General features: G+C 42.6%; 2 protein-coding genes across 5 annotated transcripts in view; both read right to left on the minus strand.

Moving 5' to 3' along the window:
* Positions 1-9: 9 nt before the first annotated feature.
* On the minus strand, positions 10-14,310 carry slx4 (SLX4 structure-specific endonuclease subunit homolog (S. cerevisiae)). Its single transcript, XM_031727471.2, has 14 exons — positions 14,124-14,310; positions 13,358-13,875; positions 12,033-12,240; positions 11,338-11,568; positions 11,038-11,264; positions 10,431-10,726; positions 9,478-9,724; positions 8,951-9,120; positions 7,285-7,431; positions 6,711-6,880; positions 3,643-5,927; positions 2,406-2,505; positions 1,871-2,173; positions 10-387 (listed from the first exon to the last, which is right to left on the minus strand). The coding sequence occupies exons 2-14, from the start codon at positions 13,830-13,832 to the stop codon at positions 48-50; spliced, it is 5,199 nt and encodes a 1,732-aa protein (XP_031583331.2). The 5' UTR covers positions 13,833-13,875; positions 14,124-14,310; the 3' UTR covers positions 10-47.
* Positions 14,311-17,082: 2,772 nt separating this feature from the next.
* Positions 17,083-26,453, minus strand: part of crebbpa (CREB binding protein a) — a 41,436-nt gene continuing 32,065 nt past the window's right edge. For all 4 annotated transcript variants that reach the window (XM_039613545.1, XM_031727474.2, XM_039613544.1 and 1 more), the window contains 11 exons: positions 25,898-25,954; positions 24,843-24,920; positions 24,677-24,744; positions 24,090-24,240; positions 23,186-23,332; positions 22,961-23,074; positions 22,658-22,823; positions 22,316-22,483; positions 21,824-21,985; positions 21,362-21,643; positions 17,083-21,140 (listed from right to left, as the gene is read on the minus strand). In XM_039613545.1, the coding sequence (XP_039469479.1) occupies positions 18,831-21,140; positions 21,362-21,643; positions 21,824-21,985; positions 22,316-22,483; positions 22,658-22,823; positions 22,961-23,074; positions 23,186-23,332; positions 24,090-24,240; positions 24,677-24,744; positions 24,843-24,920; positions 25,898-25,954 (3,703 nt within the window). In that variant the 3' untranslated portion in view covers positions 17,083-18,830. The remainder of the gene's footprint in view (positions 21,141-21,361; positions 21,644-21,823; positions 21,986-22,315; positions 22,484-22,657; positions 22,824-22,960; positions 23,075-23,185; positions 23,333-24,089; positions 24,241-24,676; positions 24,745-24,842; positions 24,921-25,897; positions 25,955-26,453) is intronic.

Here is a 26,453-nt window from a genome sequence, read left to right on the forward strand (position 1 = left end):
AGTTTAAAAGTGCAACTGTAATGCCTCTTTCCTCGCTTGCCTCCCTTTCACCTACTTTTGCCCGCCTTGCCTGTCCTCTTGACCCGCCTGCAGCTCGGTGCGGCGTGGCCTGGCTTGGCTGTGGTGAAGGTGATGCACTGGGAGTCCAGGTAGTCCATGAGCTTGGCGGCCCCTAGGCGTATCCCCGCTGCTTTGAGTTGCTCCTGAAGCTGAGACAGAACCAGAGGCTTGTACTGGAGGATCTGACTGTACAGCATGGAGTCGGACAAGATGAAGGAGCGCACGGCTTTGAGTCGATCCTGGAGCCGAGACGCTGCTTGAGAGGCAGAAATCCCGCCATCGCTGTCGGAGTCGCCATCGGACGAGATGCATAATTCTGGATTGGACCTGATGAGAAGGAAGTGGTTAATTTTATACACTCTACTAAGTGCCTGATTTTTAAAATAAGTGTCAGGCATCTAACTTGTATATCTGAGGGTCAAACGTGTGCACACTAAGCAACAGCTGGTACTGGAAAGCTACTTCAACGGTTCCAAAATGTCTCTAAGCAGCCACATGTCAGTAGTTGTGTGGTTGTGTCTGACTCCAGCCAGGCGGGTAAGGGGTCATGTTGGCACCAAGTGATCAATCACTAAACATGAATGAAATCAAGTTTTAACCTCCCAGACATGAGGAATTGTACCTGTAAAATGGGCTAAAAGCAACTCCTGATATTGGCTAAATTATCTGATCCAGAAACTCAGTTCATGGATGTGTGCAGGTTGTTTTTTTTCCTCTCTCTCTGTCCTGCATTACTGCTCCTGTTCTTTCTGTGCAACACTGTAATTGTGTTAAAGGAAGCCAAAGATCCCTGAATACTATTGTCCTACTAATCCAACCACCAAGCGTCACTAAAGTAATCCCATTTTCCAAGAGAACTGAGCGGGTGAGTAGTGGTGCTTTTATACACACTGATCTGTTACCTGGTACAAAAACAGCATTCAGGCAAGTTACCTTAAATTCTAGTTCATATCACTGCTCATGATACAGAATGTCTATGTGTGAATTTGAATTAATGCTTCATAGTATATAAAAGCAATTTATAGTAGCGTTCAACACATTTGCTGATAAAGTTTATATCACATATAATCAGCATCACCTTTGAAAATTTTCCCCATTCTGTGCATTTTAAGCTCTTTCTCTCAGGAGCGCTAACATCACATGTCTTTGACTCATTGTTATATGGCTGTTATCTCCACTCTGTTAATGTAATTTTAAATAGTGGACATAATTAGATGAAGTATTTTAAATCACACTGGTAAGAGGAAAAATGACATTTTTATACATTTCAAATTTCCCCAAAGAATCTCATCCATAAAGGTTGTTTATCTTGACTTTATAGATGTGCACTCACTACTGACTAAATTCATTGTTGTTTTTTCCCCAGGTAGAAAAAAAAACATTCGAGAGCTCAATTATTAAAGACACTACAAATGTAAGCACCCTCCGTATAGCTGTGGGTTGTGATGTACACAGATGTACACTTTGGTGTCATTCTGAAGCAACAGCACAGTAAATTACACACAATGACCATAGCAGGTTACAAACTGGTGCTATTCAGCTGTGAAGGAGGGTACCGGTGTCTAACACCCTCCTCTTCACAATCACATCTTTAAACTTATCTTCTGAATGTACACGACTGCCAAGAGATAACTTGGTGTGAACTTTTAATGTCATTTGATTTGTTACCAACACTAGTACATGTGCACACAGGCGAGCAACTCTGAATCCATCAGAAACATGGCTTCTGGAGAACAGACTCCACTGACTGAGTCTATAATCAAGCGTGCTGTTATGTAACACCTAAGATGATCTACACACTGCGGAGTACCTTTCAGATTCTTCACTGGCTCCAGCTGAGGAGGTGTTGGAGCCCTGTGAGTTGGACAGAGGCTCCGCCACCTCATCACCGTTGTGCTTCGCAGGGCACACATCAGCAGGTGCTCGGGGTTCTTTAAACTTCACAGTCTGGGCGCAGGACACTGGCCTGCTGGCAGGGGGCTTCATCTGAGCTGTGGCTCCTGAGACTGGAGCCTCATCCTCAGAGTCTGAGCTGAGCAGCTGGTGTGTGTATTGGTGGATCTCCTTCAGTTTTAGGATCATCTGGCGCTTCGGTAAAGGCCGAACGCCAAACCTGCACAGAGGCGAAAGTTAAAGGCATTTGTGAGGCACAGACGGACTAACAGATGGACAGAAGGAAAACAGCCTGACAGCGAGCAGAGCCAGACAGACTGCGTTGACAGTGACACCAGGGGAGCTAATCGGATAGATTCCTTACTTAATCGCTGTGATTAGTTAGAGGGAAAAAAACACAAACTTGGCCTTTATCTAATCTTTAACGAGAGGATGAGAGTGAACCAACTGACCTGTTGAGCTTGTTCTTGAGCTCCGGCGTGTCCATGTCAGAGTAGTGGGGCATGGGAGTGATGGGCACCAAGGTGCGCCGCCTTTTGCTGTGAGACGACACTGATGAAACAAGCAAATAGATACTGTTTAGGCATAAAGTCTAATTTCTACACTAGAAGTTCATAAATAGAAGACAAGTGTGTGCAGTCCTTTAAATAAATCCCAACTAATTATTTATTCAACGGAAATTAAACATGTATCTGTAATAGCCCGCAATAATATCTAACAGGTTTTGTTTTTTCCTAATCTAAATCAGTTATTTAAGCACAGATTAAGTTATACTAATTGTAAAGCATTTGAATGAATTGGTGATATTAAACATTATAGATAAAATGAACCTGATAAAGCAATAAGCCAAAAAAAAAGAAAAAGCCAAATAAGCCAAAAAACACATTTATTCCACGTTTTCCACTTGAATTTAATCAATACTTCAAACTTTTACCAGTCAATTTGGTTTTAACCTTGAAATGAGGCTCAGATATAACATTCTTTCACAATTAACGAAGTTCGTGCTCATTAAAGGATTGCCTCATTGTTGGTTTTTAATGTTGCAGAGTCTCGACTTTAAAATATAAAGTGCCTTGAGATGCTTATTTTTTTTGTTTGGTGCTTTTTAAATAAAAACAAACTGAATTAATTGTGGAGGTTGTTTCAGAACTTGTGGTCGATAATAACAATTATCTGTCTTTTTGTGATTTTATTGCTCTGGAATGTGTCAGTTGCTTATGTATATAGGACTACTTTGTCTATATTTCTCTTGCTATAAGAGCTGTGTAACACTCAAATTTCTCATTTTTGGGATAATAAAGGTTTATTCTATTCTATTCTATTCTTTCTGTCTTGGTGGAGATGAGCATGTTTTTAAGCCTGGCTCGGTTTTTATTGTATGTGTAGCCCTGTGCAGGCTTGTCGTCCCAACCACAAAAGTACACCGTGTGTATCACAGCAGGTACAACCCTGTGAATACAGACAATAACTTTCTACTTCAGCCACAGGTTGTCTGGTAGAGTGAAGAATCTGAAGCAAGTTTCTAGTATAAATTATGTATTAGAGGAAGAACACTTCTTGATATTTAATAAAAATCAAGACCTGTTGATACTTATTGGGATGTTTTTTATGATTTAGGCTAAAATAAATATCATTTAGTAATATGCAGTTTATATTTATGCTAGCAAATTACACAATTGAAATACTTACCTGGGGTCTTATGATGGGTTGAGGGGTTCACCCTCTTAGAGAGAGGAAGGTGTTCCTCCTCTTCTTCTTCTTCCCAGCTGTCCCATATTTTGGAGTCCAGGAGGCCGTTGTCAATCTCTGGTGTGGTCAGCAATTTGGCTTTAGGTGGGGACGTGGTGATGGAGGGACCTGCGTGCACCTGAGGACTGTGACATTTAGGTGTGGAAGGGGTAGTCACGCCACCACAGCGTTTTAAAGACTGGCTGCCGTGTCTGGACGATTCAGGTCGACTGGTGGGAGAGGTTAATGACTGGGTTGTTTCTCGCTGTCCGCTGTCCTCCAGCCTCAGACTGAAGCATCCTGGATCAGCGTCTACACACACGTCGAGTCCCCATGAATCATTGAACGCTATGGGAGGCTCATCCATGGCCATGAAACTCTGCCGAAAACTAGACTCTTCAACATCTGCCTCTATTTTTATTTCTCCCTCCTGTCCTTCATTGAACATTTCTTCAGTATGATTGGAATCTGTCTCTCTTCCTTCCTTCTCATTTCTTAACCTCTTTTCATAAATGCTGGAATTAAGAGAACGTTGACTCTGACTAGAGGACACGGTGTGTCTCGGTGAACTTTCAAAACTATGAGAAGACGAAGAGCGTGGGCCTGAAGGGTCAGACAAAGGGGAGAGATGAAAGCTCCCCAGGTCTGTTTTCTCTTGGCTATCTGATGGTGCTCTCTCCCTTTTCTGACCCGGTGAGTTCTGCTTACTGGCATGAGTGTGAAGCAGGGAGGAAGCAAGAAGCATAGGGGAATGGTGGAGCTCCGTTTGTAAGGGAGTGCTGCTGTAAGGTTGGGGGTGGTGTTGAAGAGGAATATCATGCTTTAAAGAAGCTTGGAGGGAATCAAGGTGAGGCGAGCTTGAGAGATTTGACAGTTTAGGCTGAGGAAGGGGGACTTTGAACCTCTCTCTATCGTTCCTTGAATCCTCACTATTCTCTCTTTTTGGCGAAAAGCTGAAGTTCCTTTCTATCTTCAACCTGGAGACATTGCCCTTCATTTGGTCGGTGTCAGCAGAATCCTTGGTTTGACTGTTGGAGGGGTGAAGGTTGCTCTTAAGAGTAGGAGAAGAAAAAACAGAGGGTGATGATGGGGATGTTTGACTTCTCCGAAACAGCTGTGTCCTGCACATGCTGCTTCTGGTCTGAGTGGAGCTGCTCCTGGTGCCGCTGCCAGGGCGGACAGGTGTGGACGGGATCAGCCAGGAAACTTCTGGAGAACAGTCTAATTGATCACCGGCACTGTGCCCCAAACTACTGGCCTCTTTATTCAAAGCTGGTTCCTTGGGTGCCGAGTTGTGCCTGGATTTGATTTCTGTATAACTGGGAGAACGTGGTAAGGGGCTACGGGAACTAAGAACAGCAACATCTTCCTCACTGGAGTCTGACAAAACAATGAGCTCGGGTTCGTCTTTTATCTGAGCTGAATCAGGAGAATGAGGGGTGCAAATACTATAAGGACCTTGGCTTTCTCGCTTCATGTCTTCCAATACATCTTCCTTGGGCATTTTCAATTCAACTGCATTTTTTCCCTTGTCTCCACTGCCACCCACGTGACCTACTTGTCCAGGGGACACACCTGGGACCGGCAAGTTGGATGTCCCTGGTGGAGGACTGATGGAAGGATCACTAACTACACTTGCTGAAGACTGAAGCAAAGCTCTCCCTGAAAATTCATATGATGGTTTACAGGGGGACTGCTGAGTAAGGTGCACCTTTGGCAGACCAGAGGTAGAAGCTAAGGAGGAAGGCTCTGCTTCCTCGTACACCCCCCACGAGTCTGAGAAGAGACGGCTGTAGCTGCGATCCAGGCTGGGGTCGGGCTCACGTTGAAAGTCAGGTTGCAGTTTTTTGTCACTTAAGCTTTTTTTAGTTTCTCCATCTTCTTCCTCATCTAGCGCCTCCGCCTCCTCCTCCTCCTCCGAGTCCTTCTCCTCCTCCCTTTTTCTCTGCGTGGACGCAAACTCATAGATCTCCTCCAGCTCTTCCTCATTCACTTTCTCCTCGTGAATCTCTCTATCGCCTGACGTGACCTCATCAGCTTGACGATCCCCTTCCAGGCCTTCATCTCTTCCTCTGTCTGAATCTTCCCCGTCGTCACCGTCAGCATCGTCTTCGTTCCACATGGAGCGGAGGAGCTCGATGAAGGCCTGGTCTGTTTCCTCCTCCTGGGTTAAGTAGTTGCCCTCGTCTCTCAGAGTCTCCTCTTGCCCAAGATGACAAAGCTGTTGTAGCTCCTGCAAGTCAAACCTGAAACAGGAAAGAGAAAAGAAAGAAGCTTTCACAATAACATCAGATTCTTACATGAAATTCAGAAAATGTCAAAAAGAATAATACTTTTTTAAGTATTGTTTTTTTATATCATATTAATGTTTGATTTTAAAAAATGGAAACTCTTTACAGAAGTTCTTTTCACACATGCATTGCAGCCCTGAACCTTTCTCAGCTTATGTAAAGCAGCTGTATGAGAGAACTCAAATATCTGACTCAGTCACATCAGACAGTTAATCTGCCAGCTTCCAACATGCTCTCTCACATGAACGCTGTCTCCTCGTGTGTCCTACATGTGAGAAAGAACAACTGCGAACCACATCCTGACTGCATTCTCCAGATGTTTCCCATGTGTACATGTTTACAAACATCTGGGCTTCTAATTTATGTGCAATTACGAGAACCAGCTCTGTTTAAAGAACAAAGCTAGACAACAAACAAGGTCCTGGTTTATATGATGAAATATCGACTGTTTAAGGCATTTGAGTTATTTTGTGGGAGCAGACATCCTCTCTAGTTTTAAGTTTTGGCATTAAAACTTCCCTCTTTAATAAGCCATGCACTAATTGCTGGTTCAGGTGACCCTGAACCGCCCCATTGTTATGACACTATTGCCCCGGGCTACTAGGGGAACTCCAAGCGGCATTCTTTTTTTTGTTTCTCTCTCATTTTCAGTCTGCATGTATTTATGCCACTGCTGCACGCATGAACTTTTGCTTTGTATTTTGTGCTTTGGACTTTACGTCCTCCATCTCCTGGTACCTTTGTGCCAGCTCCAGCACATGAGGCTGCAGCGATGCCGGTAAGGAACAGTGGGCTGTGTAGAGATACTGTAGCACAGCAAACACTGCTTGGGCCGGGACGTCGCTGATCAACACCCTCTGAGCAGGAGGCACACCTTCCTCCTGCACCCCGAAACCACTTTCGTGCATCTGTGACAGAAGCAGAAGACAAATAGACTCTGAAAAAGCTGAATTAATTAAAACTAAATAACTAAATAAAACTAAATAAACAACTTTAAACAAAACAAAATTCCCAATTAGTTTTTACAGCGTTGAAATAAATCACATTCACACCGCTTATTCTTTCAACCAAACTGATATCCAACAGAAAATCTCAATCTGCAGCATCGCACACTATTGTATGCATCAGTGTAGACCTTTAATTACCTCTTACAATTATACTATTATTATTTATACTACTTACTTCAATTTTTACACTAATTAGATTATATTTCATACTTGCAAAACATGACAGAACAATATGCATAATAATGCGTCCCTGGTGTTGCACATCAGCAGAGCTTTGATGTGCAACACAGTAATAAGTGATTTACCATTTCTGCCAGCAGGGGGCAGCGAGCGTACACCATGAAGGAATGTGCAAAGAAGACTTCTCCACTGTCCACCTGGAGCTGGACATCACTGAGCTGAGGGTTGTTCACCATGCTGCTCAGGTCTGACGCCAATGTTGACAGCGCCACCTACAGGGGGAAACCATCAAAATACAATGACATCAGTTAACATGTTATTTAGGTCCTGATATTTATTCTATTATGATTATTGCTTTAACAGAACACGATGAATTGAGGTAATTTAAAAACTGTGTCATCACAAAGTTAGCCTGCAGCATGCAGAACGGTTTGCATCACAGCTGGGCGGACTGGTGCTGAGCCAAGTTGTGCATTGCTGGAAAGTTTATAAATGATGACATCGTTTATAAACATGACATCATGAGTCATGTGAAAAAGAACGTTTTTATAGGACTCTGTGGAACCATATGAAAAAACTAATTACACCCCATGACTCAGGAGGCCATAGAAGCATATCTACCAGTAATAAACTGAAATAATTCTTTCATATGTGTGACTATATCAGTGTCTCTGTCTCGAATCACTGTGGAGGAATTTTGTCCCACTCTTCTTTACAACATTGCATCTGTTCATTAAGGTTTGTGGGAATTAGTTGGCAAGTTCCTGCCACAGCACTTAAATCAGGTTGAGATTTGAATTTTGGGCCAACTGCAACACCTTGACTCTTTTTTTAGCAGATTTGCATCACTGTCCTGCTGCATGACCCAGTTTGAGCAAGAGAGATGGGCTCAAATTTGACTCTACAATACTTTGTTATTCAGATGAGTTTATGGTCAAATCAATGACTGCAAGGTGCCCAGGTCGTGTGGTCGTCCGAAGGTCTATCCGAAGGAAACTGTTTCAGAAGTCTGGTGGTTTGTTCGGTTATATCTTTGCAAAACTAAGTTGTGTTGCCATGTTGTTTTTTATAGATAAGAGACTTTCTTGTGGTAGCCCCTCCAAATAAGCCATGCCTGTTCAGTCTTTTTCCTAATGTAACTCTAACATTACACATGCAAACTCCTTCCTGTAGAGTCTGAGATGTACTTGGGTTTTCTGCAGTTTCTCTGAGCATTGATGAAGGCCTGCTGGGACATCCACTCCCCATTCCTGAGGATGGCATTGTGTCAACGCAATTGAATGCTCCAGACCAGTAAACTGCCAAAACTTCTACTTCTTTTATAGAGGTGGTCAGAGTACTTCAAGATTCAAGATTCTTTATTTGTCACGTGCATAGTTATACAAGTACAACACGCAGTGAAATGTATTTGAGGAATGAGGAAGATGGCGTTGTTGACAAAGGTATTGCAGTAACTGTTTAGGAATTACAGCCAACTTTATACAGACCCCCATTTTCAGTGGCTAAAAATTTATTGGACAACTGACTGACCAGTAGTAGGACAAGTAGCCGTATGACTGTTCTCTCAAATAAAATATCTGGAGGTGATTCTTTATATTTGACAGCTTTTTACAAAAAAACCTTGTTTACACTCCAGAACAAGAGGTTCAGATTAAACTTGGCCTGAAAACATCTAGGGACCTTACTACGGATCTAACTGAAGAAAATAAAGCGGTCCTACAAAAATGGTGCTTAAAAGATTTGGTTAGATGAAATTAATGAACGTAATAGAAATGTTAAGAAACATCTTACTGATTGGTGGCTGTCTCCAACTTTTTCCCTTGGTTGCTCAGCTGCTGTCATCGCTCGGCTATGTCTTTCCTCAGCATGCGTGTGGGCTCTTTCTGGCAGGAAGCCACTGGCACAGAGGTCAGCCTGCTCCTCTGATTCCTCCTGGATGAAGCCGCTCTTGCTGGCGTTGTCTGCAAAAAAAAGGTTAAATAGTTTAGCCTCATGTTTAGCACAATGTTAAAATGTTTATAAAACTTATATCACCAACACCCGCAGTTTTAGTTTTTCTTCAACATGCACAGCAAGAACAGAAGAAAGTGTACAAAGGTGTGTATGTGATGTGTTCACACATATTTTAGGCGCTTTGCCTTTTATTTAAATGTTCAAATTAAACTCTACAGGTAATAACATCATCATTTTATATAATATAAAATATCAAACTGTCAGTTAACTTATTGGTACAATTTTCACATTAGGTAAGGCTTTAATGCTGCTCCACTTTAAATAAAAAAATGTTTTAGGACATAATTTCTGACTGTGTGTTTTACCTTTGGCTGTGTATCCATACTGTGTGAGTGTCATGCCTTCGTCAGCCAGGTCCATCAGGTCTCGAAGAACCTGACTGCTCACTGAGAGCTGCCCTGTGCCGGGCGTGGAGGGAGCTGGGGAGCAGGAAGCAGTCTTGGCAGAGGACGGTAGGATGGAGGTCCTGAACGCAGTGGTGGGAGTTCCTCCACCCACAGGTTGAACACAAGACTCAGGCTTGTCGCTGGAGCCTTCTGAGGCTGCATCAGTCTAGAAGTGGAGGATTTTTTGGTCAGATATTGTAAGACATTGAAGATCACACTCTTCTCAGTATGAAATTTGGTTGAAACAACTAAATCTGTGTTCATCTGTGAAAGGTTCATGTCTCAATCAGTTTTCTTGTCACGTAGCAAATATTTATTATATAAATTTCAGTTCTGAGATTAACTGTTAGGTGGCAAAGTGGTGCAGCGTTTAACACCACCACTTCACAGCAAGAAGGTTCCAGTCTCTGCTCAGCTGGAGTCTTTCTGAGTTTGGATGTTCTCCACATGCCTGCATTAGTTTCCTGCAGGTTTCCTCCAGTAGAAATGTTAGTGCATGTTACGTTAACTGTTTATTCTACACCGTTCATGGACAGTACAGAATAAAGCACTGTGAACATATGGCTAAATGTAACCAGGTTAGTAAGCCTAGACAAGTGCTAGGTAAATCCATTTCCATTTCCAGGGTGGTAAAAAGAACTGTGTGGGGGTGTGAGGATCCACTGGAACCCATTACTGATTCCAAAACACAACATTTTTCTCTCAACAGTTTTGTCTGTGCTTAAAGTTGTATCTGCTGCATCTTTTGTTCATTTAAAACAAATGAACAAAAGAGAAGCTTTCATTCAGTCTGATTAATTAAAACCTTCACTTAATTCAAAACTGAGATGAATAACACAATAAAAAGTAAACATGTCTTTGGTCTCTCTCACCATTGCTGATACCCAGGGTGTGAAGAACTCCCTGAGCTCCGGAACGTAGAAATCAGACAGACAGGTGGAGTCTCCGTCAAGCAGTCGGCTTTTCTCCCAGAGGGGGGCAGCACCGCTCCAGCTATGCAGAGTGCTGGGGCTGCGAGGTGGGGTGGGAGGAGAGTCGGGAGGGCTGCGCAGGAGAAGAGCAGAAACACGTTCCTGCAACCTCCTCAGTGCCCCCTCAGCATCCTGAATGAGAAGTAATGGAGGAGGGCGAGGGACGACTCCTTTTTTTCTCTTTCCACGACCTTTACCTGCACGAGGGGAGCAGAAGATTTAGGTGCTGCCGCTATTTGAAAAAGTCCTCATTAAATTTGAGTAAAAAATAACTTAATGTAACCTAAAAGTAGTATTAGAGTAGTATTCATTTATTTTAGTTATTAAATATCCAATAGACAGTCACATATACACTGCTGCATGGCTTTAAAAGGGCAACAGGTATGCAAACCTAGAAACATGTCTCTAGAACTAGAAACATTTTTACAAAAATTTTTCTTGGTACTCGGGTTTTATCTATCTTTATTTATCTTCTCCCCTCTCCCTGCGTTTTGAAAAACACAGATACCTGCGTCTGGCCTCCACTTCAGATCTTGAGTCACTGACGTGTGAGAGGTGCCAGTCTTTGTTTGATACTCCCCCTCTTCCTCCTTCTTTTGTTCCAGCAGGGAGGAAGACAGAGCCAGAGCCACCATGGTCTCTTCATCCAGGGGTTCGGGCTTTTTCTTGGGCTTCTTCCGTGCTGGCAGGCCTGGCTTGATTGGGCCTTTCCTTTTGGTGCCCACAGCTTGAATGCTGAAGAAGACAATGGCTAGAGTTAGATGTCATCTATCTTTTAGTTATGCAACAAAGTTATCGTCTGACTTACAGTAAATTAGCAGTGGCAGCACTCTGGGTTTCCTCAGCTTGTCTCTGCAGAGCCTGTATCAGCACAGCTGGGGAGACGTCCATATCTGAAGAACAGCGCTTCAAGTGGACCGAGCGGCTCTTCTGGGACTTGAACTTCTTACCACAGATGGGACAATCAGGAACACCAGAAGGTGGTGGAGGAGGAGGTGGAGGAGCCGCAGGGCCACTCTTTTCACTCTCATCCAAACACCTGTACAGAGAGATTTTTGACAAAAATGAAAAAATATATATATTTTGATAATTCAGAGAGACACTTTAGGTAAAAGTTCATGTATTTGCAAAAAAAAAAAAAATCAAGCATTTTCTAAAACACAAAAACTGAGGATGATTTTTTTATTTGTGGACTTTATTTGTGGAAAACTCTTATAACCTCAGGATTTCATTATTTTAATCAGATGTTTGTCATTATACTTTATGAAGCTATGACCTGAAAATTAGAAAAGTTATTGTTTTATTTTCCGACAAATCATTTAAATGCAACTTGGTGCACTCACTGAGTGGAATCCTTGAACTCCACATGGAGGTTACTTGTCCAATAAACAGTCTCTTACAGTGCTTTAACAGTGAAGACAGACTTTTTAATGTCATTAAGCCTCCCTGTGTCCCCACTAGTATTTAAAGTTATCGTCTAAAATGCAATCAAAATCCTCAGACCTGTTAAGATGCTGTGTGCGACCCTCTGCTGTCATGTGTGTTAAGTCTCTGTGACAAATCTGACAGAAGAAAAGCCCTCCATCCTCCAAGTCCACAATCTGGGCCTGCGCTGCCTCTCTGTCCAGCTCCTGCTGCAGCTGCAGAGCAAGAGCCTCATCGTTGTCTTGAGGCTCTGGAGGAAGAGCAGAGCTGAAGGTATCTGGAGTATCTGCGAACAGACCGGAGACAGAGAAATATACGGGTTAAAGTGAGGGATAGCAAGAATAACACAGCAACATTTCAGAAAACAGGATTTCAAATTAAGGAAAAGGTATGGGCCATATTTCCTATTTTTCAACGATAGAACCCAGTCCCTGGGTAACAGGTTGATAGTAGTTTGTCAAATGTCTACAGTTTATGAAGGTAAATTCTATATGGCCTATACTGAAATATCATGACTCAAATTTAAAGTGTAAAATTCAGAAAAAAAAGTATATCTTGGATCAATACAGACACAGAAAACCCTACACAAAATATTACAGTGTTTATAAGGTCTACCATTGTCTTCATATTGTTGTTGCTTTTGCCCTGTTTAGATTGTCAGGCACATTAATACTATCCTTGTGTCATAAATCACCCCGGACACTCACTTTCAAACACTCCACCCTGTCAACTCTGTCTTCTTCACCTCTTTTGTGCACTGCTCATTGCTTTCAATGGCTGAACTCAGGTATTTAAATTCATTCACCATTACTAACTCTACTGTTCACGGTGTACCCTGTCTCTCACCCTATAACAGATGGAAACAGCTTCAACCCCACAAACCTGAATTGGATAAGCATAAGAAAGTAGTTGTATGCTTATTAGAGTTAAGTAAAACTGAACTAAAAGCTATAACTTGGTGTGAAAATAACCTTTTAATTATGTAATATAAAAACAAAATCTAGACTAAGTAAAAATAAAATAAGAATGTAAAGCAAATGTCTTTAGATTTTGTCAGTTTGATCAAATTTGTTATTGCAGCCAGTTTGATCAGACTCTTGTGCATCTGTTAATCCAGAGAGCAGAGAGATGTCTCCTTGGCTGGGTTTTTATTATTGTTGTCTGTTAATTCTTCCCACTAGATAACAAATGAAAACTGAATCTAATAAAAACCAAAGCTAAACATTTAAAACTACTACATTAGTTTTAACTACATTAAAAACTAACCCACTCTAAACTGCCTGAACCTAAACTGAACACAAACACAACAGAAATATAACTAATGAAAAAACAAAACTGAGCAGGAAAAGAGAGCACATCAAAGTAAGGGATGCAGTAGACTGGAGAGGATCATGTCATCTCACCCTGATTTTTTTGCTGTGTAAAAGGAGTACAGTTGCTCTCGTGGTTTGCTGGTTGGATGTGGGTTTTGTGCACCATCTTCTGTGGACTATCTCTCTTGAACTGCTTCATCCTCAGGAGCACTTTGTCTTTCGCTCTTAGGCCGCTTTGAGGACTTGGCCCTGCTTCCTTTAAAGGCTCAGCTGATGGCCGAGCATCCCCTGACTGATGTCCAACCTCTCCATTGACCACACGCTTTTCTCCTCCACCATCATCGCCAGCACCATCACCAGCAGCAGCAGCAGGCTGGGTCCAAGATAGCCTTTTGATAGAGTTAACAGCTTTTTTGTTATTTCTCCTTCTCTTATCCTCTTCGCTCGCTTGACTGGAGGTCTGCCTCTCTGCTTTCCTCGCCTGTCTGGCTTCACCTGGTTTCTTGCGGACTCGTCTTAGACGCTTCGGGCTGAAATCTTCAAAATCCTGGTCCGAGTCATCCATTATACTGTATTTTTCTTCGCAATAAGAGGCTTTTACGATCACCCTGCAAAAAAGACAACTAGTTTAAGCTGGATCCACTGATGTGAAACGATGGAGGGAAAAAGTTTAATTTGCATGTAAGTAAATTTTGCGCGGGTAATTCTGTATTCAAATAAAAACAGCGATGCTATAATTACATGCACACTGAGACAAATGGAAATAGTTATATGTGGCACAGATGTTTGACAAATCATGCCACAAAAGGTATGGAGTGAAACAGCTAGCCACTTATGCTAGCACCTCTATACTTACCCATATTTGATGAATTAACTGTTTAATTTTCTGCCTCATCGTTTACAGAGGCCGCCGAAGAGTTTATTCTCATTCATTTAAAACTATATGTGGCGCTATAGAGGTTTTTGTTAACTAAAAAGCCTGGAAGAGAGCAAACAGCACTTGTTTTCATTTCAAAGCTACTCCCCAAACCGCTTCATTTAAAACTTCCGGCCATGTGACGGTGAAATGAACGAATAACTGGGTGTTGTCGAGGTCATGTGACTAAGGCGAGCGGCTTTGGGCGAAATCTGTAAATAACAGTTTAATATAATCATTTATAAACGCTTTATTAAAGATTTCCAACACTTTATTAATCGTTTTAAACTAAATAATGATTTTTTTTTTTAAACCAGTTTAAGACCCAGGCTTGATCAACATGTTCCTTAAAGCAACCACACTGCAGCAACTCAATTAATTTACACATGTTAACATGGTCAAGATGACCTTAAGTTCAAACCATACCACCGCAATGGGAAAGAAAGGTCATTTTAAGTGACTTTCCATGCGGCATGATTGTTAGCGCCAGACGGACTGGTCTGAGTATGTAGAAACTGCGGAGCTACTGAGATTTTCCAAAACAACCATCTCTATGGTTTATAGAGAATGCGCCAAGAAAGAGAAAATATCCAGTTAGTGGTAGTTCTCTGGAACTTATTGATGTCAGCGGAGGAACGCCAGACTATTCCAGCTGATAGAAGGGCAACAATGACTCAAACAGCTGTTGCAACCGAGGTATCCAGAAGTGCATCTCCGCACGCATGACACCTTGAAGCAGATTACCTAAAGGAGAAGACCACAAAGCCTACCTGAGCATTGTTGCTGATCATGTCCATCACTTTATGACCACAATGTAAAGATTTTATCCATTTCGGATGTATAAGTTGTCTGTACTCAAATAGCCTCCACAGTCACCAGAGTTTTGGGATGTGGTGGAACAAGAAATTCACATTGTGGATGTGCAACCGATAAATCTGCAGCCACTGTGCGACGCTGTCATCAAAATATGGACCTAAATCTCAGAGGAATCTTTGCATTAAGGTAGTTCTGAAGGCACAGGGGTCTAACCAGGTATGACTGGTGAGTGGATAGGCTTTTTAAGATTTGATGAATACTGTTAGAATGTGAAGGCATGTAGGAAGCAAGCAAATTCAGAAACATCTTTACTATACACAGAGGAGTTTACAGTTTACTTCTTTGTGTCCAAGTGTATTTCTGTGCCTGGAGTTTACACAGAGGGACAGACACCGACTCAGACATCATAGACTTTTTAAAGAAAAAGACTCCAGTAATACACACTTAAAAGACCTTTCCAAACCTCATGACTTGAATTTGAGACAGGGACTAAATGATGTTACCCGACTGAAAATTTCATTACACTTTCACTTCTTAATGCAATTTTTATATTTTGGAAATGAACATTTCAGATTCTAACTGGCTGCTGCATGAGTGTGACTTCACCAACTGGGCATCACAGCACATTTCCCATAGCCATTCAAATGGCAGAGACTCAGTGCAAGACTTGTGCAATCAAGATGATCTCCAGAAGATCAGAAACATTTGTATGGAGTGCCAAACAAGCTATTTTTTAAGAGAAAGAACCAGAACTCACATTTGTGCTGCTGTGTGGATGTGATTATGCTGCACTGGCAGAAACACAGACAACTGCTAAATCATTACCTGCTCTGGTGAGCCTTGATGCTGCCACATTCAGATTGTAAAGTCACATCTGGGACTGAAAAATTAACCCAAACGTGAAGTGCCAAAAATTGTAGTTCCTTCACCGGCCACAAGGCTATCTACACTGCAATAGTGAGCCAGTTCCCCTAAACTCCTATATCAAAACAGCACTCTACAGATTTCTACACTCCTTCATAAGGACTGTTTTTTTAATAACTTACTTTTCTTAAAGTTTATAAACGTCTAAAGTTCTGGGTGTAACCACACACAGCTATATCCGTTACATCTGCCTCCTCCACTAATGATTACTTTGAGCCACTTAGCTGCACTAGCCTTTTAGGGCGTTAATTTGCACCCACCTGCAATCCACCATTCCACCACTTCTGTTTGCAAAAAAACAAAAGGTGGCAGCCAAAACACAAACCTTAAGGATTCACAAACAAATGGATAAATTCAGTTTCTGCATCTACCTTTTATGTACAGTCTATGCTACATTGTAACAACTCCCGATGCTGATGGTGGATGTCTTATTGGACTGCTTAGCACCAGTCACACATCATTTACATGGTACAGCCAACCTGAACTACTGTTGTTTGTTATGTCCATGTCTTTATGACCAATGGCTATTTCAGCAGGTTAATGGACATCATAAACCTCTTATTATTTGAGACTACTTTCTTCTAAATGACAGTTACTTCAGTGCGCTAAAATGTACTTCACAGGTTTCACAGAGCGTTGTGAAGGTGCTGCACAATGCCGTCATGTACCAAATGTCTGAGGAATGTTTCCAGCAACTTGTTCAATCTAGAACACCAAAAAATTAGCAAATGTTTACCTGACATAGTGGTTAAAATGAGTATTTTCTGTAATCACACTGGTTCTCACTAGACTTTTTGTAGAGCCTAGCAGGTTACTTATTAATGCTTTGCACCTTGATTGAAAGAAGGGGGTCTTACATTCCTGCTAATAATAAAAGTGCCAATTTTTGCTGACAGTCTGGCTTTGGTGGAAATGCATGAAACCGGTTCTAGTTCAGGCACCAGACTCACATGGGTGGAAAAAAGGCATCTGTCACTATTTGTAAAGTGCTGCATCGATAAATATCATTTTACTAAACAGAACAATTCAACTCCATCTTTTTAAAAGTTCAGGATGAAGACTAAAGTTGAAATAAATGTTATTTTAGGTGACATGAAAACCAAACAGTTGTTGCTGGTAATGTAACACTGGAAACAAATGAATACACACCAACAGGAGGAAGTGATGCCTCATTATTTAGTCAACAGAGTACTGGAGTTCTTCTGTTGCACACAGTTTATTTAACAATATGGTATATAAGTAAGAAATGAGTCTTTTACCAGTTTATACAGTGATTTCATTCGCTCTTCCTTATATCTATAGTATTTTGTTTAATAACTTGATTTACAATAGGAGAAAAAGTAAATCCCCCCAATTCAAGTTTTTTTTTTGTGAGAGGAATGAGGGTTGATGACATTTAGTTCTCCTCCAGGTGAATCTCAAATGTGCCCTTCATCCCCTGATAGCACACAACTTAGTGTAAAATTTGGAGAACTGGGCGTCATCCGAGACATTGCCTACAAACAACCACTGATCATTCCACCTCAGCTTAGGGGGCTGGTCTCTTTCTCGCACTCTCTTTACACTTTACAACATTTGTATGACAAAAAAGTATGACAAATTCTTTTTAATGTCAAAGCAACAACTTTCTACACCTGCAAGACAACGTTTCCAAATTCCAGGCCACTGAGTTGTAGGCTGCAGTCCTTATTGGTGAACCAATCAGCTGTATTTCTCTTAAGCCGCGTATCCACCCAAAAGTACCCGGAAGTCGTAGTCACAGAAATTTTTGTTTCCAAGGAAATAAAAAAGTTTAAAGGCCCGTGAACATTAAGCAAAACGAAAAAAAAAAAAAAAAAAAAAAAAAAAAAAAAAATCCGCTGACATATCAAAAAGAGATGACTGCTTTCACACCCTGGAGTTGGTGGTAAAGACGGGTACTCCAATCAGAAATGTTCAGCGCTTCAAACCCAGGGACTTTTTTTTTTGGTGGGGGTTAAATAATTACCCCAAACGTAACTGAAAGTATGGTCCCTAGTCCCTGGTAAAAGTTCCTGTGGTGGAAACGCGGCTTTAGTGACTGTGAGGGTTTGTGTCAGTGTCTTCATGTGTTCCTGCATACATGCCTGTTTACACAAACTGCTGCAGGCCATTTCCTACTTTAATACAAATGAGTGCTCTTCATACACACAAAAAGAATGGGAGCGGTCACTGTCCCTGAACGCATCTTCTTGCAGTAATAGTACAACACTAGATTACAATTGCCAGGAATGACAGCTTGTGAAGATAACAAAAACCTGGCCCAATTCCGAGACAAAATATTTTACAGTTTCCAAAGAAGAAAAAAGAAAAAAAAGAAAACAATTCTCAAAGGTACAAAATAAAGATATGAATAATATAATGCAACTTTACATTTTTGTAAAAAAAAAAAAAAAAGAAAAGAAAAAGAAAAAAGAAAAAAAAAGAAAGAAAAATAAAGGCATGAACCCAAAAACAAACAACCCCCCCAAAAAAACAACAAAGCAAAAACAAAACAAAAAAATTTAAAAAAAATTGAGTACTGAACACATTTGGTCTCAACCAAAAAAATATATTCTTTATGAATTTAATTTCATTTTAAGAAGCAACTTGCAAATCCCTCAACATTCTCAAGGAAGAAATACCTACCACTTAGGGTTAGGAAACAATTACATTCCCTAAAGGTTTTGAATTTTTTTTTTTTTTTTTTTATTTTAAATCAACCAAATTTTCTTGTTTTGTTGCAACGTTTGAAACTTTTTACATGTCAGTACAAAAACCGTTGTCAGCCTTACAAAGAACAAACAAAGCCCTCTAACGGGATAAAGAGTTTGAGGGAAAACTAGGAAGAGGAGTGGGAGGACAGGTCTGTGGGAGTGACAATATGTTCTTTAGTTCCCAGCAGAAATGCTACAATCCCTCCACAAACTTCTCCAGAGTGTCCCCTGTAGCATCTCCTACCATCCCCAAGTCATTGCTCAGCCCTCCTCTGTTGGGCGTATTAAGCTGCGGTAGCATGGCGCTTTGTTCTGGTGTCCCCAAGTGTCCTTGCTCCATGGACTGCAGTGGGCCCCCAAGCCCTGTGTGGGGTGAACCCGAGTGGGGTGGGGGTGGGTGCTGAGGTGAGGGTTGGGGCTGGTTCTGGACCTGCGGCGAAGGACTGGAATGTGGTGGCTGCTGTTGTGAGGGTGGACAAGGGGACTGGACTGGTGCTGGGGAGCGGACCTGGTTGCTGAGGGCGTTCGCTAAAGCAGGCTGGCCGGGGAGGTGGGCTCCGCCTTGAGGCTGCCCAGCCAGGAGGTGGGTCTGAGGGCTCATGGGGCTTGGCTGGCCAGGGGAGCCCATCTGCTGCTTCAGGACAGCCTGCTGCTGGGGAAGTTGCTGCTGCTGCTGCTGAAGCAGTCGTTGATGCAGTAAATTTTGGGTCGAGTCCATCCCCATGCCAGACTGGGCCATCTGAGCCATTGGTGGGAGCTGACCCATGGGCCCCCCAGGTGCCCCTGCCTGCATTTGCATTTGCTGCTGTTGTTGCTGTTGCTGTTGCATGCGGAGCTGGGAGTAGGTGGGTGTTGTACCCTGCGACTGAGCAGCAAACTGACCCGGGTGGCCCTGTGGTAACACTCCCTGCTGCTGCTGCTGTTGTTGCTGCTGCTGCTGCTGCTGTTGTTGCTGCTGCTGCTGCAATAAGAGTTGCCTGCGGAAAATCTCCTGGATCTGGGGGTTTGCATTGTGCGCGGTGCTCAGCTGCCCTTGAGTCCCTAATGCAGCCATGCTCTGCACTTGAGGCTGCTGTGGTTGCTGTGGTGGCATCCCGGTCCTTTGCACTGCCCCTCCAGACATAGCCATATTCTGCATTGCTGGCATGCCAGGCTGCTGTTGTTGGCCTGCTTGTTGCTGCTGTTGCTGCTGCTGCGGCTGGTTGGCATGGTACTTGGCTGTTCGCTGTTTAATGAACGCAGCCATTAGCTGAGGGTTTGATTTGAGGATGTTTAGAACTTGCTGCTGCTGCTGGGGTGAGCTGGGAGACTTTAGGGTGCGGAGGAGATCCTGCAGAGCATTTGGAGGTATAGCTCCAGCTCTCTGGGGAGTCTGTGGCCGGGCACCGGGCTGCTGTGGTATCAGCATCCTCTGGCTTTGCTGGGGTTGCTGCCCTGGTGGCATCATGGCTCGCTGCATGGTCATGGCCTGCTGTGGGGACTGGCCTGGAACAAGACCTGGTTGTTGAGTTTGACCTGGCTGGATGGGGCCTGAAGCTCCACCCCATTGTCCAGTGGCCATACCAGGTTGCATGACTGGTGGTCCCCGGGGCCCAGGCACCATCTGCATTGCTGGCTGCATTGGTGTCGTCATGCGCTGTTGTGGCTGCTGGGGATTCATGGGCAACCCATTCACGTTGACACGGTAGTTCCGCTGGCTCTGCTGGGCCTGTGCCATCATTTCGATGCGCTGTGCCATCTTGACTGCAGCGATGGGAGGTGGCTGCTGAGATAGCTGCTGTGATGGCTGGGGGGGCTGAGGGAGAGGGGACTGCTGCTGGTGTAGAGGGGAGGCCTGGGGCCCAGGTTTGCCCTGAGACACCGGTGCCTGAGCTTGAGCAGCGCGAGCTGCATTGGGGAATGTGGGGGACATGACGCCTGCTGAGTTGGGGGTCTGCGGCTGGTTGGAAAGAGGCTGCTGGGGTGTTTGGGGAGTGTTGGGCTGAGTGTGGGAAGTGGGAGTGGGAGTGCTAGGGGCAGCTGATGGCGGTGGGGATGGTAGCGGCATGGTTCTGCATTGCATGGTGGCCATTCTTCTCCTCATCAACTGGGCCTGCTGGAGCCTGTGCTGCAGCTGCTGCTGGCGAAGCTTGTGCTTGATGTTCAGGCAGAACGGGACAGGACACTTGTTCTCCTGACAGTGCTTTGCGTGATAACAGCATAAAGCAATAAGCTGCTTACATACAGGACAGCCACCGTTGGTTTTGCGTTTGCAACCCTTGGTGTGCTGTACCACTCGCTTCATCTTCTGGCAGGACGGCAGAGAGCAGTTGGCATTGCGACACTGACAAGCGTGGACCAGGGACTGAATGCACCGTTGAATACTTAAACGCCTGCTCTCCTGTGGGCTCTTGGAGGCCTCCCCACTCTGGCTGTTGTTATCATCATCCAGGCCAAGACCCCACTTGACCATCTGGTGCTCGTGGCCCTTTGTGTTGTAGCAATTAATGCAAAGATCAAAGTCCTAAGAGGGAAAAACGAAGAAAAGGGGACATAGTAATTAAAGTCCAACCAAAGATGGTAAACTCAAAAGTTTAACAAATGATATCTCTGATTCAGTTCATGTACGTCATTCCACATATCTGACAGATTTCCACTTCCAATCATCCTTTTTTTCCCCTCCCTAGTTCCAAACTCTGACACAAAATAATCGAGTGTAAAAACAACAGTGCAGTGGAAACTAACCTCGCACACAGTGCAATGCCAGCGTGTCTCCACGTGGTGCTTGCACTCGTTACAAGTGTAGACAAAGCGATCCTGTCCCTGGTTGTGCAGTTCGACAAGCATGCACATGGTGCTCCACTTGCACCTCCTGAGGGAGCTGAACTCCCAGTGCTTGTCCCTTGCCAGAGTCAGGAAGGCATCACGGCCATCCATCAGGTCACAGGAGAGCAATGGGTCGGGGTCCACAATGGGTGGCAAAGTGTTGACCATGGGCCCAGAATGAAGGTGAATCACAAAGAACACCTTCAGCAAAGGAGAGGGGAAAAAAAAAAAGATTGAGATAGAAAATCAAAATAAAGTATGACTTACTTTCGTTATTCGAACTGTTTCCCACTAGTTAACCTTTTGATCACATCCATAAAAGTATTGTTCATCACCTCCCGATTTTCACTACCACAAAAAAACATAAGAAACAAGTCTGACCTCTTTATGCTTCTCCATGGTGGCGTACAACTTCTGAGACAAATCATTAGCTACATTCGGCATCCCAGGCTTCTTCTTATTGGCTCGGCTCACGCTGCTCTTGTTTTTATTGGTCTTCTTGTTGTTCTTCTTCTTAGCGTTTTTGCTGTCACTTGGTGTTCCCTAAAAGATGTAATAAAGAAAACATGTTATGAATTATTCCATCATCATATATTCTCACTGTTTTCAGTGCTAACAGAATATCTGTAAAATTAGCACAGTGAGCACCAATTTTCACTGTTCATTAGTTACTCTCTGCTTCTGTTTAATGTCATACAAATATCCCAAGGTTTAAGGTAGTAGTACATAAAAATAATTTTTTTTAATTCTTTAAACTCCTTATATCCAATCATTCAACTGCAATGGAATAACAAAGACAGTAACACAACAACATAGTGGAGTTTTAAATTATCTGATGCTCTAGTACATCAAACCCTCGTATAATAGTCATACCTCTGGAGTTTCAGAGGCAGCTGTGTTCTCCTCCTTCTTCCTCTCTTCTTCCTCTTGCTCCAGCTCCTTGATGCTCTCCTCAAGCACATTAGGCCAGAAGTCACCTTCAAAGTAAGGCAGCTCATTGGCGCTGGTCAGTCGGTCCTCAGTCGCCTGTTTGAAGATATCCTGAGAGACGGATGGAAAACACAGTGGGTTAATCCCAACAACAGCTAGCAAGACATCTGATTAATTTATAACAAAGGCATCAGTAGTCAATAAAATTATCATCTGCCCTTTACAATTTGTTCACTTTAGCTTTTATGTGGTAATAATATGCAGTCTGTCATTTCGCCTTGTTACCTTGTAGTCATGCAGGATCCTCTCAGCAAAAGCCTTGTCCAACATCTTCCTGTACCACTCCTGCAGTCTTTTAGGCTTGGGGATCTTCTGGTCAGGAGGATGGCAGTGGAAGATGTAGTCGTCACCTTCACTGGGAGGACATGCCCAGATGTGGGCCTGGGCATATCTGTGAACACACGTGAACAGTAAGTCAGGCCAAAGAGATAGTGATGACGTTACCCCGAGACCTGGATCCACTGAGGCGTTTTTACAGTTGTGCAAGTCGTCAGGAAGAACAGAGAAGAAGAACAGAGCGAGCCTTACCCAAGTTTCTTGACATATTCTAGATAGCCAATAAGGATCTCATGGTAAACGGCTGTTCGTAGAATCCGAGGTCTGAAGAAGTGAATACTGTCAAGGTATGATATGTAGACCCGTCTGCAAAGGTTAAAAAGAAGGAAGACATGGTAAATCTTACATGAACCATAGAAAACAGCAAAGAAAGGTAAATATTATTTATTGCTGTGTGACATAATTAAATGCACAGACCTAGTGTTGGGGAATGGGCACTCAGAGCCATACTCCTGTACGTGCATGCCGAAGAAGCACACATCTACACCATCAATTTCCTCAAATGCGAAAAGTGCTTTGGTTCTATAAGGAAAGGCCTCGGGCATTTCACCTGTATCTACAAACCTGTTGAAACCAACAAAAGGAAATATTAAAATGTATAGCCATGATAATATGACTGAGCAATTTTGCATCTGAGGTTTTGCTGAATCTAGTGCCACAACATACCACCTAAAAAAAATATAGCAAATAAATGTTATTCAATACAGTGAATTGAATGTTAATGAACAGTTTTCTCCACTTTTATTGTGACTTTAGAAGCTTTTAGAAAGCTACAGCTACTGGCTTTCCATGTTTGTCACTGCTTTCAGCAGATGTGAAGAACACAATGGGACGATTCAAGTCAAGTTGCCATTAGTCAATAAAAAGCTAAAAGCCTTAAATCATTTAACTTTAAGATAACAGGCTCTTGGAGGAGGGACTCCTCCCTGCAAAGATGGGACAAGCATTGTTGACTTTGATCCCATGGTGAATCTAACAACACCGTAAGGCCTCCTAGGAGGGGGTGCACGACATCTCATCAAACAGGCATGTTTCACAATTACTCTGAGTGGGTATAAAATCTTTATAGAGGACATTGCATTCTTTATGGCAATTAAAATAAGCTAGGGAAAAACACAAGCCTTGCCAGTGTATCTACAAACTAAGGAGGTTTGGCTACCCTCACCCAAACTGTTGACTCTTTGGTTATTCATTTATTTGACTAAGGCAACTCTAGTAGACAAGTAGAAAAATATTTTACTTGCAATGGAAAGCATTGGATATTAGAATTTTAAAACCAATCATCCCATCCCTCTTTCTCCTCTGTTAATGATGCTCTTACCTAGCTTTCATGCCTGGTTTAATCTCCACCGTTTTATCAGAGCTTGCCACCACTCGTACAAACACTTCCCCAGCCTCTGGGTGGTTTTGTCGCTTCAAGTATTTATTCACACGGTCCTCTATGTACGTTCCCAGTCGTGTTGCTTGCAGCCCTACAACAGACAAGCACAAGGCAGAAGTTTGAAAAGGGTCAAATCTGTTTCCTTGCATTTGAAAAATGAAAAGCAGGAGCTTCATTTTTCCAAGAAAAGGTACACAACAACCTGCAGCAGTCTACCATGGAGAGAACAACAACATTAGGACACTATTGATGGTCTATGTGAGACTATAAAACTTCAGATCACCAATATGTCACTAACATATTCCATCAAAGTCAGATATGGTCCTCCAGGCCTAAACTGATAATTAATTTACAAGGCTAACACCACACTGAGATGTATGCAGACAATGGGCACATGGAGGAAGTCTTATCTTGTTAAGACAAATCTTCAATAATCTGTTGACATCTGTTGACTGAAAAATACAAAAATAAATAGCCATGAAAGCTGAAGCAAAGACTTCATATCTGAAATAGGGAGGAATACTAACTTCTTGCTGAGAACTTGTTTTCCTTTCGTGTTTTTCCACTTTTCTTCAAACAGTTGTCACAGATAAATCTGAGGAAAAAACAACAACAAATCATGTAGAGGGAGGTTAAACGCACCGTTAGCATAAACACAAATTCACAAAAATCTACAGCGGTCAAAATTCTCACCCAGATGGCCAAATGACCTCGTAGTGTAAGACGCATATTTGGTGCATCTTCCGTCCACAATCTTTACATTCAACAAACCTGAAAAAAGAAAACATAAAAAAAAAAAAATCATTAATATTCATCATCTTCCATTTATTCAGTTTGGGGTCACAGTGGGGCTGGAGCTTATTCCAGCTGTCACGGGGCACAAGGTGGGCTTAACCCTGGACAGATCACTAGTCTGTTGCAGGGAGTCACAAAGAGATGAAAAACCATTTGTGGATTCTCATCGACAGCTAATTCTGAATCACCAATTTCACATCCCCAATGAACCTAACACATATATCTTTGGACTTTGGGAGGAAGCCAGAGTACAGAGAGAACCCTCTGTGTGGAGTTAGCATGGGATGCTTTCACTTTTCAAATTTAAAGCCAAAAACAAAGAAAAAGCAAGTGCAAAAAAAGAAACGCACACCACTAAAATATCACTCAGTTCTCACACATCGATACTACATTCACACTATTCCAGTCGTGTTTCCCTGTGGCTATCATTTGTATGAATGTTGATATCTTTACTGCTCGGGCAGCAAGCAACATAGAGATCGTCATTCACGTCAATGTTCCTCCAGTCGTTACGCTCGTGCAAGCCAGCCAATACAAGAGCGCCTTTGTGGGAGGTTTAGCATAAGATTTGTGCACCATATCTAAAAATCACAGTAACCAATCTAAAAGACAGCTACTTTATGACCTGTGCTCTCTAATCCAAGCTCTCACTAGAAAGAGAGAACTTCGACATCAAGTTACACTCAGCAGGTGGTGCTGCTGAGCTGCCCTTGGGCTTCACTCAAACCAAAGAGATTGATCAGAGAGAAAATATGCAGACTGTGCAGAAAAAAAACACCAAAACAAAGCCAGATGTGGGTGGCAGGGGGAAAAAAAAACTGTTTAAAGACGTGATCAGCAACACATGAGTAGAAAAAGGCATCAACACATAAGATTAACTCTGGGAAAAGAAGCAAAGACCGACCCATTCTGAGTTCCTTTCACTGACGGGTGTGTGGTTTGTGTTGACTTACGGTTCAGGGTCGAGAACATCGTTCTTCTTCCGCTCAAACTGGTCTTTCGATATCCTCCTAGAGTGTGAGCAAAATGACCGGAAAAAGTTAACCAAGTAATACCGTGACTATAAAATAGTAGATAAATAACATAGATATGGTTTTAAAGCTAGAGATGTCAATATTTCAGTGGATATTTGCATCTTAACTATGAAGCAATTTTGCTGAAACAAATTCACTTTTTTAAATTTTGAAGCTCAGACTTAAGAAAAGTTGAATCCAGTCTTTTTTTTTTTCTTTTTCTTAAATGCAGCTGAAATTAAACTTGACCACGACCTTACAATGATCAAAACTGAAGTTTAAAGAAAAATATTATGATCTTGGATTGCAGTTGTTTTCTGTGGTTTGACCAAGGCGTGTGCAACAAACTGCATGTATCCAAACAGGAAATATTGGAGTCGGGAAACATCGTGTGGGATTACACTGTGCCGATTCTCACGTTCGAAACACTGGACATCAGAAAAAAAAAAATCCCTCTCATGTGTGTCTGGTACAGATTTCAACCATGAAGCAAAAT

The sequence above is a fragment of the Oreochromis aureus genome, linkage group 6 (genome assembly GCF_013358895.1).
Source record: "Oreochromis aureus strain Israel breed Guangdong linkage group 6, ZZ_aureus, whole genome shotgun sequence".
NCBI lineage: Eukaryota > Metazoa > Chordata > Actinopteri > Cichliformes > Cichlidae > Oreochromis > Oreochromis aureus.